Source organism: Bos indicus, chromosome 23 (genome assembly GCF_029378745.1).
Source record: "Bos indicus isolate NIAB-ARS_2022 breed Sahiwal x Tharparkar chromosome 23, NIAB-ARS_B.indTharparkar_mat_pri_1.0, whole genome shotgun sequence".
Taxonomy (NCBI): Eukaryota; Metazoa; Chordata; class Mammalia; order Artiodactyla; family Bovidae; genus Bos; species Bos indicus.
In genome coordinates, this window is record NC_091782.1 from 31,434,381 (window position 1) to 31,452,061 (window position 17,681).

General features: G+C 36.4%; 1 protein-coding gene across 1 annotated transcript; it reads right to left on the reverse strand.

Moving 5' to 3' along the window:
- Positions 1-12,124: 12,124 nt before the first annotated feature.
- Positions 12,125-13,087, reverse strand: LOC109576696 (olfactory receptor 14J1-like). Its single transcript, XM_019985341.2, has one exon. It carries the CDS (start codon positions 13,085-13,087, stop codon positions 12,125-12,127), a length of 963 nt encoding a protein of 320 aa, XP_019840900.2.
- Positions 13,088-17,681: the final 4,594 nt, after the last annotated feature.

Below are 17,681 nucleotides of genomic sequence, written 5' to 3' on the forward strand. Positions count from 1 at the left end.
TCTGCTTATTTAACTTCTATGCAGAGTACATCATGAGAAACACTGGGCTGGAAGAAGCACAAGCTGGAATCAATATTGCCAGGAGAAATATCAATAACCTCAGATATGCAGATGACACCACCTTTATTTATGGCAGAAAGTGAAGAGGAACTAAAAAGCCTCTTGATGAAAGTGAAAGTGGAGAGTGAAAAAGTTGGCTTAAAGCTCAACATTCAGAAAACGAAGAACATGGCATCTGGTCCCATCACTTCATGGGAAATAGATGGAGATACAGTGGAAACAGTGTCAGACTTTATTTTTTGGGCTCCAAAATCACTGCAGATGGTAACTGCAGCCATGAAATTAAAAGACACTTACTCCTTGGAAGGAAAGTTATGGCCAACCTAGATAGCATATTCAAAAGCAGAGACATTACTTTGCCAACAAAGGTCTGTCTAGTTAAGGCTATGGTTTTTCCTTGGTCATGTATGGATGTGAGAGTTGGATTGTGAAGAAGGCTGAGCGCTGAAGAACTAAGGCCTTTGAACTGTGGTGTTGGAGAAGACTCTTGAGAGTCCCTTGGACTGCAAGGAGATCCAACCAGTCCATTCTGAAGGAGATCAGCCCTGGGATTTCTTTGGAAGGAATGATGCTAAAGCTGAAACTGCAGTACTTTGGCCACCTCATGCGAAGAGTGAGTCATTGGAAAAGACTCTGATGCTGGGAGGGATTGGGGGCAGGAGGAGAAGGGGACGATAGAGGATGAGATGGCTGGATGGCATCACTGACCTGATGGACGTGAGTCTGAGTGAATTCCGGGAGTTGGTAATGAACAGGGAGGCCTGGCATGCTGCGATTCATGGGGTCACAAAGATTCGGACACTACAGAGCGACTGAACTGAACTGAACTGAACCACACTCTCAGGTTTACTCTAGGTCTAGGTCTATAATAAGCCTTGAGGTAAAGTTGTTTAAATATTCAAATTGGTCGTTTTTCAAAATGTGTTGGTTATTCTAAGTATCTTTGATTTACAAATAAATTTTGCAGTCAGCTTGTCAATTTCCACTGGAAAGATTTCTGGGTTTTGATAAGTAAGGCATTGAAATATATTAAGGGAGAGTTACATAGATCAGTGTCTCCCAATCTTTTAAAATTATCATCCCTCCAAGAAGCCCATTCCTACAAAATTTTAATGCCTCAGACAGTAATGCTAGTTGGAAAGAACCCATCTGCCAGTGCAGGAGGCTTAAGAAATTTGGTTCAATCGGGAAGATCCCCTGGAGGAAGGCATTGCAATTTTTAATTTCATTGATTACTGTCCTTTATTATTTTAATGTATATACATAATTTGTTTTTTTTTCCTATTCTTTTCTCTTTTGTTAAGTTGAAATTCAAATTATTAATTTGAGAACTTTAAAAATTTTCTAGTAGGAACATTTAAGCACTCCTTTAGCTGCATTTCACAAAATTTATATGTTATATTTTGACTACATTAAAGTATATATTAATTTCCCTTGAGACTTCCTCTGATCAGTGACATCAGTGGGAGCAGAACCCATAAGAGTCAAATTTCTGATGGAGAGGAAACTGATTCTCCATTCTGTAGAGTTACAGTTTCATGAGACTAGAACCAACTCCAGCTCTCCCTGGATCCCCAGTTACACTAGCCAGCGTAACTGCAGATTTCAGATTTACCAACTCTATAATCATATAAGCCAATTTCTTAAATCTCTCTAAAGGTACACATCCTATTGCTTCTGTTCTGTAGAGAATCTAGACATATACAGATTTTGGTACTCCACATTCTGAGCATTAGGAATTCACTTTGTGCTTCTTGAGCCAGAGAGTCTCAGCGGGCTTCTCCTAGAGCTCTCTGTGACTGTGGTATGGTGTTACCCGTTCTTGCTTTTGTTTCTGATTGTGTTAAACTCAGGCTGAGATGTTGCTGATGGAAAAAATGGTAAACACTGCCAATTTGGTGGCAATTTGAATTCTAGTATTCTTCCCCAACCCACCTGCTAATATTTATTTTTCAGGATGCTCAAATAGCTTCTCCTTGCTTTCTGCTCAGGTTTTACAGCTGCCATTTCATGGAAGAGACAGAGCAAGCATGTTTATGTCATCATCAAGGGAACTAGAACCTGTATTTTGGAAATTTTATTGATACTTGGTGAAACAAAATGGTCAGGACTTCTTTCTTCCAGTTTTAGTTGTCCATACTGTTTTCAATTCTGTCAGTACGGGAAGGGATTGACTCTATCAGCACTTGCTGGTGGGTCTAGAAATAGCTGTGAGGTGGTGGAAGCACCCCAGATTAGTCAATAGTCTTGAGTTTGAATTTGGACATTACTGTTAAATACCAGTATAATTTTATTCTAGGCTGTTATTCTTTAATTTCAATTTTCTTTTCTGTTAAAATGAACATAGTCTTTAAAAAATGCAAAAGTAATTTTTTGAAATAAACAACTGTAGAAAACAACACATTGTTGTTTGGGTAGCAGATTAATGAGAGCTAACATCTCTTGTGTGCTTATTGTATGTGACACGATTGTGACACTATTTAATGTGATTAGTATATGTTAGAGGGCTTACCAAGTGGCTCAGTGGTAAAGAATCCATCTGCCAATATAAGAGACCAGATATGCAGGTGCAATCCATGAGTCAGGAAGATCCCCTGGAGGAGAAAATAGCAACCCACTCCAGTATTCTTGCCTGGAGAATCCCCATGGGCAGAGGAGCCTGGTGGGCTACAATTCATGGGGTTGAAAAGAGTAGAACAGGACAGAGACTGAGCACTAAGTATATTAACTTATTTGATATTCACAACAGCCACATGACAGAGGTACTAGTACTACCTTTTTCTTACAAACAATTGAACCACAAAATTGTTAATTAGCTTTCCTAAGGTCACATATGCTTTTGAATTGTGGTGTTGGAGAAGACTCTTGAGAGTCCCTTGGACTGCAAAGAGATCCAACCAGTCCATTCTGAAGGAGATCAGCCCTGGGATTTCTTTGGAAGGAATGATGCTAAAGCTGAAACTCCAGTACTTTGGCCACCTCATGCGAAGAGTTGACTCATTGGAAAAGACTCTGATGCTGGGAGGGATTTGGGGTAGGAGGAAAAGGGGTCGACAGAGGATGAGATGGCTGGATGGCATCACTGACTCGATGGACGTAAGTCTGAGTGAATTCCAGGAGTTCGTGATGGACAGGGAGGCCTGGCATGCTGTGATTCATGGGGTTGCAAAGAGTCGGACACAACTGAGCAACTGAACTGAACTGAACTGAACTGAAGGTCACATATTTAACAACTGTTGGGCCATTGTTTAAACTCAAGCAATCTGAATCTAAAAACTGTGCTGTTAACTGATGCATCCCTGATAGCTCAGTTGGTAAAAAATCCACCTGCAATGCAGGAGACCCTGGTTGGATTTCTGGGTTGGGAAGATCCCCTGAAGAAGGGAAAAGCTACCTACTCCAGTATTCTTGCCTGGAGAATCCCAGGGACAGAGGAGCCTGGTGGGCTGCAGTCTATGGGGTCGAACAGAGTCGGACAGGACTGATGTGACTTAGGAGCAACAGCAACAGTACAAAGAGTCGAACATGACTGAGCAACTTTCACTTGGACTTGGATGTATATGCTACACTGAAAATGAGCCTTATGGTTTATTGCTTTCATGAAATAGTTAAAAAGAAAGAGGGATTGAATCAGTCTGTTTGGAATATTTCACTAAATTATTTAATCACAAAGCAGAAAAGAATTTGAAAAAATGAAGTTTGAATTCCTTCTTCTAATATAAAGAAGTAACTAGAATAACTTTGAAGGCCCCTACAGTATTTATTTTCTCACCAAGACTCGAGATTATGGCGATTGCTAGCCTGTACTAAAGACATGTGCTCATCAAACCTTGTCCCAAGAAACAATCCATTCATTTCACATAGATCAAGCAGCAGCTGCTTACAGCCATCATTTTGCAGTTTCCAAGCAATTAAAATTTGTCTCCTTGGAAATTGGCTGTTGTCAAGCAAGGTCTTGTTCTACTACAGCCACTAGAGGGCTCATTAGAAAACTTCCAGATAATTGTATTATTAAAATATGAACGTTTACACCAAGTCAGTCAGTACCTAATTGTTTTAGTGCTTCAGAACTATTTTCCCTGAAGAGCAAGGTGATTTATCAGGGCACATGAGGTTGTCTCCAGAGTCCCCAGCTTTGTTAGGCAATCACTGGCGCTTCTATCTCAATTTTGCCCCAACGTTTTAACAATCTCACAACTTAACTCCTGGAAGAGGCCTCTGGGGTCAGACTTCTTAACAAAGAACATTGAGATAAACTTTATTCAAAGTTTAAAGCTTTCCCCAAGGAAAAGGAGATAGGTAACTGAGCACAAAATACCAGTCAACGGTAGAGTCATTACTATAGAGAAAGGAAGACACTTTAGGAAACCTCCAGGGTGTTTTATTTTCTCTAAGAGCCACTAACTCCAGAATGAATGAGAACTAGACCTCTGTTAATATCAACTCTCTTTATAGTCATGCAACCATTCATTCATTTATTCACTCAGTTCATTCAATTAGTAATTCTGATATCCTGGATCATTGTTATAATAGCTTCCCATATCCAAAGTTCTAATTAAACCAAATTGAATAATAATTTAGGTAACATAATTGCAAAGAATGTGTCTCACCCTGTAGCATGGAAGCTTTTTACCACTTGATATTTCTATTTGCAGCATTTAAAATAAATTTGTCCAAGTTTATAATAAAAATCTCCTGCTTTTCTACAGTTTTACTGCTGTTTGTGTATCATGGTATAGATTTTTCCTATTTGAACACAATTTACTGTTAGGATTACAGTCTTTTTTATTTTTATTTTTTAAGATTGGCCTTGTGGCCGGGGATCTTAGGTCTGGGATGAGGGATCAAACCCACACCCTGTGCAGTGGAAGTGCAGAGTCTTAACCACTGGTCCGCCAGGGAAGTCCCATTACAATCTTTTGTTTGGTATTTATTACTAGATTGTCTATAAATTCTTTTTACCTAGCTTTGAAAGCTATATACATTTTATATCTATATATAAAATGCTACATACAGATATTACAAACATACATATGTATAGATACATTTAATAAAATTGTGTATTTGGAGTATTTCATTAGGTAATTCCAACTCATGAAACATGTATTATCACAATTAAGAACCTACAAAAAGTGAGATTTTGAGCTAAGGAAGAATAACTTCAGATAAAAATAGGATAATGATAATGGAAATTATCTCCTACTGCTATAGCATCTTTTTATTTTAATTCATCATTAAATTCCCTTGATACAGAATTTCTATGACTACATTTGAAATGGTTAAATTAACCACCGCTACTCCCTTCGCTCAAGTCCTCTGTTTTTTATGTGCATTAATAAATTAATAACTAAGGAGATATATAGAGAGATATAAAACAAATCACTTTGCTGTACATTAGAAATTAGCACAATGTTGTAAATCAACTTTATCTCAATAAAATAATAAAACAAAATTTAATAAAAAATAAAACAAAATTTAAAAATTATTAAAAATAATAAAAACAAAATTTAAAATAATAAAACAAAATAAAAACAAAATAAAAACTTTATCTCAATAAAATAATAAAACAAAATAAACAGTGTTTATTTGAGGGAAATTGATGGATGTGGAAAAAGGATATATATCTCATTGTATATCTTTCCTTGGCCTTGGAAGAAAAGCTATGACCAACCTAGACTGCATATTAAAAAGCAGAGACATTACTTGGCTGAAAAGGTCCATCTAGTCAAAGCTATGGTTTTTCCAGTAGTCTTGTACAGATGTGAGAGTCATACCATAAAGAAAGCTGAGTGCCAAAGAATTGATGCTTTTGAACTGTGGTGTTGGGGAAGACTCTTCAGAGTTCCTTGGACTTCAAGGAGATCCAACCAGTCCATTCTAAAAGAAATCAGTTCTGAATATTCACTGGAAGGACTGATGCTGAAGCTGAAACTCCAATACTTTGGCTACCTGATGCGAAGAACTGACTCATTGGAAAAGACCTTGATGCTGGGAAAGATTGAAGGCAGGAGGAGAAGGGGATGACAGAGGATGAGATGGTTGGTTGGCATAACCAACTCAATGGACATGAGTCTGAACAAGCTCCGGGAGTTGGTGATGGACAAGGAGGCCTGGTGTGCTACGGTCCGTGGGGTCGCAAAGAGTTGGACATGAATGAGTGACTGAACTGAACTTATATCTTTCCTATATTTTATTTTCTAAAATAAATGACTAATGACTACTCAATGACTAAATGACTAAACTACAATGACTAAACTACATCCATAATTAAATAAACAAATGCATGGCAGAAGTACATTATGCAAGGGTGTTTTCATGTTATTAATTGGCATAGGACATAAACTTTTATCCCATTCAAAGTGGCAGAGAGCACATTTTTAAATGGTGTTAATATCATCTAATTCAAATGGGAATTGTTTTTTAAATTTTAACCTGATTTAGTTTAAAAATTATAAGTCAAAGTCTTAAAATCTAACTGACCATTGTGTTTCCCCACTAGTCTGATGTGCATTTCAAGATATAAACAAATTTAGTATTAGTAGGGGCTTCCCAAGTGGGGCTAGTGGTGAAGAATCCTCCTGCCAATACAGAAGACATAAGAGACACAGGTTCAATCCCTGGGATTGAGCCTCCTCATTAATCTCAGAACTCTTTGACTTCATTCATTTATTGTTTATTCAAAGTGACTGTTGATTACCAACTTAATATAAGGGATGTGATATCCGGTGGACATCAGAGAATAGAAATTTTTAAAAAGTCAAGTCTTAATTCTCCACCCTCATATAATTAATCATGTAAAGATGAAAACAGATATTGATTTCAGATGTTTAGAATATAATGTGGTAAATGCAATAATTGACATGAAAAGATGTCACAAAGACATAGACGAGTCCTAGAAAGACATTTCAAAGGAGATGACTAAAGGATTTTAGGATATCATCATGTTACAACCCACACATCTACCAACTATCCTACCTTCGTTTCAAGGCTTCATGCTTGATCTTGGAGTAAGCTCATATAATTACTATTCTCTCTTTCTCCCACTATTTTTCTTTTTCCAAAATTTTTATTAATGTATAATTTACATATAGTAACAATCACCCTTGACTATATATTTTTGTGATTTTAAACAAACATTTGTAGTCATGAAGTCATAGCCATATTCAAGCCACAGAATGATCCCCTGCATATGTGCTAAGTTGCTTCCGTCCTGTACAACTCTGAGACCCCATGGACTGTAGGTTTCTAGGTTCCTTTGTCCGTTGGATTCTCCAGGCAAGAATCTGAGGTGGGTTGCCATGCCTTCCTTCAGGGGATCTTCCTGACCCAGGAATCGAACCCTTGTCTCTTATGTCTCCTATATTGACAGGCAGGTTCTTTACTGCTAGCACCATCTGGGAAGCCCCTAGAAAAGTCCTATCACCCCCTAAAATTGACCCACACCCTTTTCTAGTGAACCCTCTCCCCCAAGCAGCCACTGTGACCATAGATCTGTTTCTGTGCTTATAGTTTCAGCTTTTCCAGAAAGTAATCATATAAACAATTGTAAAAGTGGAATCAAATAATGTGTAGTCTTTTACACTATTTCTTTTTCTTTTTTGGGGCTTAAAAAATAGCTTCAGTTTCAGACCATATTCTCTAGAACCAAAAGTCACATCTCTAAGAGTGAGAGTAGAAAACTTCTGCTTTTTTCTGTGACTTCTAGCTCCCCAGAGTATATATTCTCCTTCCTTATTTCCACCACACACCCCAAAGCAACAGTCTCTTCCACTCATTTTGCTCAGAAAATCTGGAGAAAATGCCACAATAATGTACTCTGCTATCTTTGTAAAATAACGAACTCAGTCTTATTTTTCAGTGATTTGTCCTTTGTTCCCAATTTTTCCTATTTCCTTCTGGAATTGTTTCAAAATTTTCCATTTTTCATTAACTTATCTATACTCTCTTCATTATTGGTGGTGCCCTCACCTTCACCTGTTTTACAGAAGAAATGTAAGTCATTAGGCAGCATCATTTAATGGCACTTTTCATATTCTCGGTCATCTTCTACAAATTGTCTCATGTCGGTATCACCAAATACAATTATTGTTAAGAAATATGATTCAACCATGACACTGTTGCTAATTGCAAGGAAATGATTACTGGCCATAAGCAGGAAGTTTTGGTGTAGTAATAGAAGTGAAAGCCTGATTGCAGGATGCAGCATGAATGGACACAGCCTATCATATAAAGACTTCATAAATGCAGTATGCAGTCTTTCCCATGACCTCTTTTCCATTTCTTCTCGTATAATGTTGGATGATTGACATCATCCTATCAACTTATTCTTACTTCTATATTTGGCTGTAATGTACTTGGAGAAAAAAATTGTTCAAACATATTTAGCTTGTCGTGTAGTAGCTTCCTTAAGCCACAGTGCATCTAGATCAGGATTTCTCAGTGGCAGCTGCATTGACATTTGGGGCTGGATAATTCTTTATGTCTGGAGTTTTGTACATTGTAGGATGTTTAGCAGCACCACTGGCCTCTACCCACTAAATGTTAGGAGCATCCTCCCAAGCAACTGTGACAACTAAAGATACCTCCAGACATTGCCAAAAGATACCTCCAGACATTGCCAAATGTTCTTACAGACAAAATCACCCTCTCTGCACATCACTGCCCTAGATGGTGCAAAGTTCTGTATTTCCCAGTTGTTCATGCAGTAACTGTTTTGCATTTTGGGTAAACAGTGGTAACAAAAAGGCCATATCACCATCAAATGACTGATGAACCAACTCACTGGCTTCTTCCTCACTCTAGGCTCCTGTCTTTAGAAAATTTGAAATTGTAAACTCTTTTCCTGTCCCTTTTTAAAAAGATATGGGGCTGGTGCACTGAGATAAACCAGAGGGATGGTATGAGGAGGGAGGTGGGAGGGGGGTTCAGGATGGGGAACACATGTACACCCATGGCGGATTCATGTTGATGTATGGCAAAACCAATACAATATTGTAAAGTAATTAGCCTCCAATTAAAATAAATAAATTTAAATAAAAAAAATTTTTTTAAAGATATAAATCTTTTAAAAATTTCCTATCATTTTTTTCCCTTTTTTCAGCTTCACTGTGAAGCTTGTAGATTCTCAGCTCTCTGACAGGGATTGAACCCAGGGCTGCAGCAGTGAACGCATGGAATCTTAACCACTAGGCCACCAGGGAACATCCTTTCTTGTCAGTTTTACAACCCAAGAATGTCTTTCTCAGGGATGAACGCCATCATTTTGAAATATAATTGTCAAGGAAGAAACATTTCTGATCTCCTAGTATCTCTGGGAGGGTAAGAGTCTAACCTTCACAGAAATCAATTACTGCTAGAGTTATTAGAAATTAATAAAGTGGCTAGGTTTAAGTTCATGATATAAGAATCAGTGTAGTATTCTTAACAGTTATAGTTCTCAAATTTCTTAGTAGCAACACACAGAACAAATCCTAACTGTATCTAGCTATACCATACAGGGTCTTGGAAGGTCTGATAATCAAGCTTGGAAGATATGAGCTCAGGACAATGACACTGTCCTAGAAGGGAGCACACTTCTGTCACTGCTGAACAGACTGCATTTCCTATTGTGGGTGTGGGGAACAGGGTTACAGACTCTACTACTTCCACTCCCCAAAACTGAATGCCTGGACCACTAACTTCTTTAGAAATGGATGCCACATAGTTCCTGCTTCTCACATTTTTCTTTTCTTAGTTAAAACCTCAGGCTGAAATATCTAATCTCAGAACCAAGGTTCTATGTCTACATTCTAGCTGAAATAAATACCAAGAAAGTGAGTTTTTGTTTTCTGCCTTGGGAGATAGTGGTAGGAGTAGTGTGGGAATTCCTACAATTTATGGCATTGTTCAAAGGTGCTTGGTACCTGCAGTGAGTGTTCAACATGAATAGAAATTAAATCAGGTTTAAACCAGTCCATTCTGAAGGAGATCAGCCCTGGGATTTCTTTGGAAGGAATGATGCTAAAGCTGAAACTCCAGTACTTTGGCCACCTCATGCAAAGAGTTGACTCATTGGAAAAGACTCTGATGCTGGGAGGGATTGGGGGCAGGAGGAGAAGGGGACAACAGAGGATGAGATGGCTGGATGGCATCACTGACTTGATGGACGTGAGTCTGGGTGAATTCCGGGAGTTGGTGATGGACAGGGAGGCCTGGCGTGCTGCGATTCATGGGGTCGCAAAGAGTCGGACATGACTGAACGACTGATCTGATCTGATCTGATAGTAACCACACAAATGTAAAATCATAGAAAAAGGCTATTGAGAAATGTGAGCTACTTTCATAAAGAGAATTAGCAAAATATTATTTAGTATAAAACATTTTAGTATTTTTTGGTTAAAAGAAACTATATAACAGAGTACATATCCCAAGTTAATTTGTAAATTTTGAATGACTGAATGCTCTCAAGAACAAATGCAATATTTATTGAACTGAATGAAGAGGTTCAAATTAAGAATACAAGGCAATAAAAATACTTTGTAAATCAAAGAATAGTCCTCTACCTAAATCACTACAGTAAAAAAAAATACAATATTACTTAACTAGCTTAAATACATAAACATAGATTAATAAAAATTTGAAAGCATAGAAATGGAAATAAAAATTGACATACTTTATAATTCAGTAGGCTCATTAAATAATAGGTCAATAAAAGAAATATTTCATAAATTAACATATTTAGTTGGTGTGTAGCATAAAAAATATAATTTATACATTATTACAGATGGATTGAAGAGTCTAATAACTAACAAAAAAGATTTAATTATTAGTCATTTAAGACTATCCCTGGTAACTTAGACTGATTAAGCTTTGTTGCTACAACCTTTAGAAACTCATATCAAATTATATGAGATTGCATAGTAAAGAAAATTAAAATAATAAAGTTAAAGAGGGACTGAGAAAATGGTTTTCGCTGTTATAAAACACAGACTTCTAAGATTTATAAAACTTTTTACATAATGGATAAAGAATAAAAATATTTAAAATTAAAATGAATAATATGAGAGCAAAATAAAAATTGTAATATATTTAATTTCTTCATCTATCACATTCAAAATAATTAAAGTTAAAATATTGCAGCTATAAAGATGAAAAATCTCCACACTACCCAATGTGTGTATATTTTATACACTTTTATGTTCCAGGCACCTGTTATGATTTCAGCCACCTAATAGAATCTCTCTGCATGTTTGTTGTATGAATTCATAAATCATGGGAGACGTGTAGAACTGACATGGCCACACATTCCTAATAGCCACATAAAATGATTTAACATTTTTAGAAAACAATACAGTCACATACTCAAAGCAGCTTAACATTTCACATGTTTGGCTCAACAATCCTAGTCCATGGAATTATGAAGAGTAGAAATTCAATTTCTAGCATGAATGAATAATTGGAAAAAATATATATGTATAAAATAGGTGAATGGTTAAATGTATTATGATATGAATTCCATTGAATTCTGTGTATTCAAGAAAATTATATTAGTGAAACTACTTAAATATGCATAATAATTGTATATATTTGTATCAGCATGTAAACTTGGCATTTAAAAGACAAAAATTTAAATGGACATTTGGAATTAAACAGTTGGTCACTGTTTATTAATATTATTGCTGTAATTTTGCCTATGCTGTTTTTCCAAAAGTGCTGTTGGTATGACCTGATACGTGTTTGTGTCTGCATGTCTATACGTATTGGGAGGAAAAGGAAAGTAGTGGACCTACACTAAAATATTATATATAATTGTTTATTTTCTCTTAATTTGAAAGAATAACAAAAAGTCTTATTTCAGTGTCTAAAAAAGTGAAGATGTCAAATGAAGCATTTTCATTATGATTGTGGTTATAGCATTTGGTTTATCAACGGGGAAAAAAGTGTTGTTTTTCCTCAACATTACTATATACATGTTACATGAATGCTCAGTTGCTCAGTCATGTCTGACTCTTTGGCAGTCTTTACCATTTATATATAATGGATTCCAGTTATTAAATATGCTCCTGTGTGTAATATTGGACAGCCATCAACCACAGGACAAAAATGTTTTTTTCCTGGTGAATTCACCAGGCAACAGTAACTTTCTTAAAGCTCCCTTCATGTCTTCATTCCTCAAGCTGTAGATCATAGGGTTCAGTGTTGGGGGCACTACTGTATAAAAGATAGATATGATAATGTCAGAAGCGGTTGGAGAATCTGAAGTTGGTTTTAGGAACTCAAAAATGCCTGTGGAAAGAAAAAATGACACAACAAAGAGGTGGGGCAGGCAGGTAGAGAAGGCCTTGGAGCGGCCCTTGGCAGAGGGTATTCTTAGAACTGTGGAAAAGATGTGCGCATAGGAAAGAACAATGGAGACGAAGCAGATGAACGCCAGCATCGTCGTGAAAGCAGCCACTCCAATCATGCCTAGGTAATCACTGGAGCAGGAGAGCTTCAGCAACTGGGGGATATCACAGAAGAACTGGTGGATTATTTTGGCCTTACAGAATGTGATGGAGAAGGTGGCAGCTGTATACAAGATTCCAGAGATGCCACCACTCAGCCATACAGCTATCATAGCCCGCTTACAGGCTCTGGGATCCATAATGTCTTCGTGGTGCAGCGGGAGGCAAATGGCGGCATAGCGATCATAAGACATCACTGTGAGAATGGCCACCTCAACCCAGGCCAAAGCTGTGAAGAAGAAAACCTGAAGCATGCACTGACTGTGGGCAATATAGCCATTGCCTGTCAGTGAATTGTCAATGGACTGGGGGACCGTGACAGAAATGAAGGAGAGGTCCAGGAGCGAAAGGTGTTTCAAAAAGTAATACATCGGGTTTTGGAGATGTTGATCCAGAGTTGTGATGGCGATAATCAGGAGGTTTTCTGCTAAGGTTAATAAGTATATTAACAAGAAAAGCAATGCATGTAAGATCTGCAGCTCACGGTTGTTGGAAAACACCATGAGGAGGAATCCGCTCATTGTGGTTACATTTGCCATAACCATTTTGAAGGTACAAATTGTATTGGCAGCTGGAAGATAAAAAGGATGGAGGAAATGCAGTAGAGAGATGTTAAAATATTCATTTATTCATCAATGCTTCTTTCAACAATTAATTTTTGAGTACCTGTCATTCATCAGCTGTGCCCTAGATGATGGGGACTCAAAGGTCTTCACAAGATATACAAGATGTATATGTATATCTTGTGTTCAGGGAGCTTACAGAAAACAAAAGTAAACCTGAGTGCAGATGTGATCAGAGTCACTGGTCCTATCACAGAAAAATGGTTGCATTTCCGCCACTAAAAACACTATTCCATTTCCACAAAGTGAAACTTGTTGTTTTGCTTTAAGTCAAGAATAGAAATTAAGTGATCAGTTCTTAATTAGGGGTTTCACAAAATTGGATAGATTATATTGCTCTATTTTAGTATTCTGAAGGGCCCTTTAGAGGAATTGTGGTTGGATGGGATGATATCTAAGGTTCTTCCCTGGCAAACCATTCTAATAAAGAGAAAGTTCCTATAATTGTGAGGCCAACAACCAAATTATGCAGTGTTACTGCCTTTCTAGCTAACATTTTATTTAATAATCACATCTTGAAATCAAGAACAAAAAAACTTTTACAAAGGAATTACTTACATTTCACTATCAGATTTAGTGTTAATCTGTCTAGGGCTTCTTCTGGTACCTAAGAGTTTTCTCTTTGAAATTTCATTTCATTTCATTTCTCTTCACATTGTCTTCAGCTAAAGTTATTAAGTATGTATTGACTATTTACTACATGCAAAGTGAAAGTAAAGTCACTCATTCATGTCCGACTCTTTGCGACCCCATGGACCGTAGCCTACCGGGCTCCTCAGTCTTTTCCAGGCAAGAGTACTGGAGTGGGTTGCCATTTTCTTCTCCAGGGGATCTTCCCAACCCAGGAATCGAACCTGGGTCTCCTGCACTGCAGGCAGACGCTTTACCGTCTGAGTCACCAGAGAAGCCCACTACATGCAAAAGGTATTTGCAAAGAAGAAGAAGAAAGAGTGATTGCTCTGAGGTGGCTTTTAATGTGGAAGGAAAACTTTCAAAAACCCAATATACAACTTCAGAAAGACACTCTAAAAAGGTATAAAGTGATCTACAATTCACAAAAGAAATAAATCAAGTTTTAGGCCATTGTATAGTGTTTTGGGCTTTGCAGGGTGGAGATAAACAAAAGTTCTTCATTCATTAAAATACACCTCAGCATATGAGAACTGACCAGTCACTTAGTCATGAACCTTTCATATTCCTTAATTTTTTTCTCTGCCTGTGAGTTCTAGGCAGCAGCTGGGGGGAAAAAAAATAAAACAAAAAACTGCTGAATGAAGCAATATCTTTGAGTTTTATTCTGAACCATGTGCAAGATTGAGGGCAGGAGGAAAAGAGGCGTCAGAGGAGACATAAGGGAGACAGAATAAATCTGAACTATGAGCAGGAAAGTTTGACATTAGAGAAGAGAAAAAGAAAGTAAATGAGAGAGGCTACTGAACTAACAAAAGCCTCTCAGACTGATGAGAAATGGGGGTGGGGTGCTGATCTAAGTAAGATTCTCTTAGATATGACTAGCGAATGAACGACAGATATGAAATCTCACCAGAAATTTCTGTGTGTGTGTGTGTGTGTGTGATTAATTCAGGTTTTGGAAATCAACCTCCTCTATGAAGAATGAACTCAACATCTGCCCCGCCCCTTCTACCAGCAGGGGTCAATAGTATTAGATTTACAATTTTATATTACATTAAATTTAAATTTTTAAACTTTTGCTTTGGCTGCCAAATTAAAAGTCTTTCTCTTTCTCTATGGGTGTGAATTGCAAAGTTACTATAGAATATCACCCTCTTACTCCATTTTTATTAAAGTCTCTCACAGCTAATAGAAAACAGAAAGAATTAAAGAGTAAAGGCTACGCTTTCAACAGTTTCTCCCTTTCTGCCTTGGAGAGGCAGTTGCTGCCTGTTTTTTTGTTTCTCTTTTCCTTGAACTGATAAAATAATAAATGACATCATTATCCATACTTAATTTTGATATTGGTACATTAAGTATTTTAGTCTGACAAATTTCCACCAGTGATTATCAACTGTCTGAAAAATTTTGAGCATTCATTTTCATGAGACAGACACCATGCTAGAGTTTGTCATAAAATATGCCTCAAGTTTTATTTTTTTATCTTCTATGGCCTAAGCGTTTTAATCTCTATTTTTAAAAGAAAAAAATAAGATTCAGAATACTTAAATGACAGAATTGAATCTAAGCACCAAACCTTTTCCTTTGCAATTCATACCACTGTCTTACATCTAAAATCTCTGAGTATTTATGGAAGACACACAGAAACATTGGGGAAAAAAGACAAAATTACACTGAACATTTATCTATACAAGGCTTTTTCTTTCATGGTGATATCAGAGACTATGATATCACTATAGTACAGTTACTCTACTGTTATAGTACAATATAAGTACTATATATGTTATAGTGTAATTATTTACTGAATGTTTATATAAACATATAAAATATGAACCTTTCTTAATTTATTGACTTTTCTTAAATTGCTAATTTTGTAATATATTCATGTGAATTAAATCTATGACCTTTATTAACAGCTCATTTTCCTTGTTAGAATGAATAGTCTTGCTTTTTCAAATTCAATTTGAAGAATATAACATTCTGTCAATTTCCATAAAACATTTTTCTCTTTCCTCATTCAAGATTGTAAAACTTACCACAGCCACTATTGGTGTGTGGGTAGTTATGAAAGCTGATCACAAAATTCTGACCTTTCTCATCTATAATGACATCTTTTAAAACAGGTTGTTTCCCTTGAGAACCCAAGGTTTCTGTTGCTTTGGGGATTTTTATCCCCCCATCTTTTGTAATGGAAGCCTGAACTGAATGATGAGACTATTTCATTTTCTCTCTTTCTCTGTCACCTGGGACTCGAAACTTTTCACACAGAGGGGGAGTGACTTGGTAAACTGTGGAGATTTTGTTCCTAGTTCAGCAGTTTGCAAACTTTAGCAGAGGTATGGATCTCCTGGAGAGCTTGATAAAACAGGTACCTAAACCTTACATTTAGTAATTCTGATTCAGAAGGTTTCATGTTACCTCCATACATTTGAATGCCTAACAAACTGCCTGATGCTGCTGCTGATGGACTGAATGCCACATTTAGAGAGCTGCTGTAATAGTTAAATTATGCATTCCAGAAAGGCAAACAAGATTTTAAACATTAAAAGAAATTTTTAATGTCACGTGTCCTGGGAAACTAGAAATCATTGTTTATAGAAATTGAGGCCTATGCATTGCATCTCAGATTTAGAACAGCTATTTTGGGCAACCATTGTGGCCTCTAATAAATATAAAACTATCTACTAAAAGATCCTAAAACAAATTTAGCAACAGTACCTGAAAATCTCATAAAGAGGCTCAGTCCATTAAATTTATTATTTATAAATAATATATAATTTATAAATAATAAATTTATTATTTAAATATATGCAACTACTTTATAAGTATACTTAAAAATGAATGTAGGTCCATGATGCTGTTTTGTAATTTCTGAATTCTCTTACCATCTTTTATATATTTTATTAATATTTTTCAGTAATAATCATATGACTATAAATTTATTCAATTTATATTACAAAGGCTTCTTCTGAAGCTGTAAGGACATAGATTTACTGTTTTAAAGGCTACAACAGCATTCTGCTGAAGGCTATCTCATTAGTGTATAATAGTAGAATATGCTTATTTTTACAGATGATACAAAAACACGTATACTCACGTAGGGTCGCAAAGAGTTGGACACAACTGAAATGACTTAGCATGCACACACATGGAGAAACAAATCATTTGCAATGAGTAGAGGCAAATAAGTGAGCTTGGAATCAGACAAATATTACTTTGAATCACATATTTGCTATTCTTTGAGAAGTCTCAAGAAATTAATCTCCTCTAAATTTAGTGTCCTAATTGACAGAATGGGGCATAGGTAGAACAGTTGCTTGATAAAATTAAAAGGAAAATGTATGTAATATACCTGACATTTATTAGAGACTGAATAAATAGGTATGGGGAAAGCTATTATAATACATAAAAGGAAGGGAAAATTAATATGGGTACTTAATGCACAAAAGAAACCTGGAGGTCTGTTGGAAATCACATAATACACCATAGATACACTATCTCATGAACGCAATCAGCTTATTTGGCAGCAGTCTGGAATCTATTTGTTAACAATGTTGTGATAGTTTCAGGTGAACAATGAAGGGACTCAGCTATACACATGTATCTCTAAAAGCCAGCTTTAAATTATGCTCACCAAGTCCCAAACGAATTGCCTTTTCTCTTTTATTTCAGAAAAAATGCTGTAAGATGCCTAAAAATAAAAATTGAACTTGTGGAAAGAAGACCAATATCCCTAGAACCATAGCATCTTAAATTCTGAAGAATTATGTTTTGAGAAGACTATAAAGAATGGAAAAGTTAGAAGGGAGTTCTGGAAAGAAATCAGATTTATTCCTCCTACAGTCTGAAACATAGTAACAGTACCTTTTATTTGTATGGTACT

Excerpts from the sequence above, each read along its gene's own strand:
- LOC109576696 (XM_019985341.2), bottom strand. The coding sequence starts at position 13,087 with ATGGTTATGGCAAATGTAACCACAATGAGCGGATTCCTCCTCATGGTG.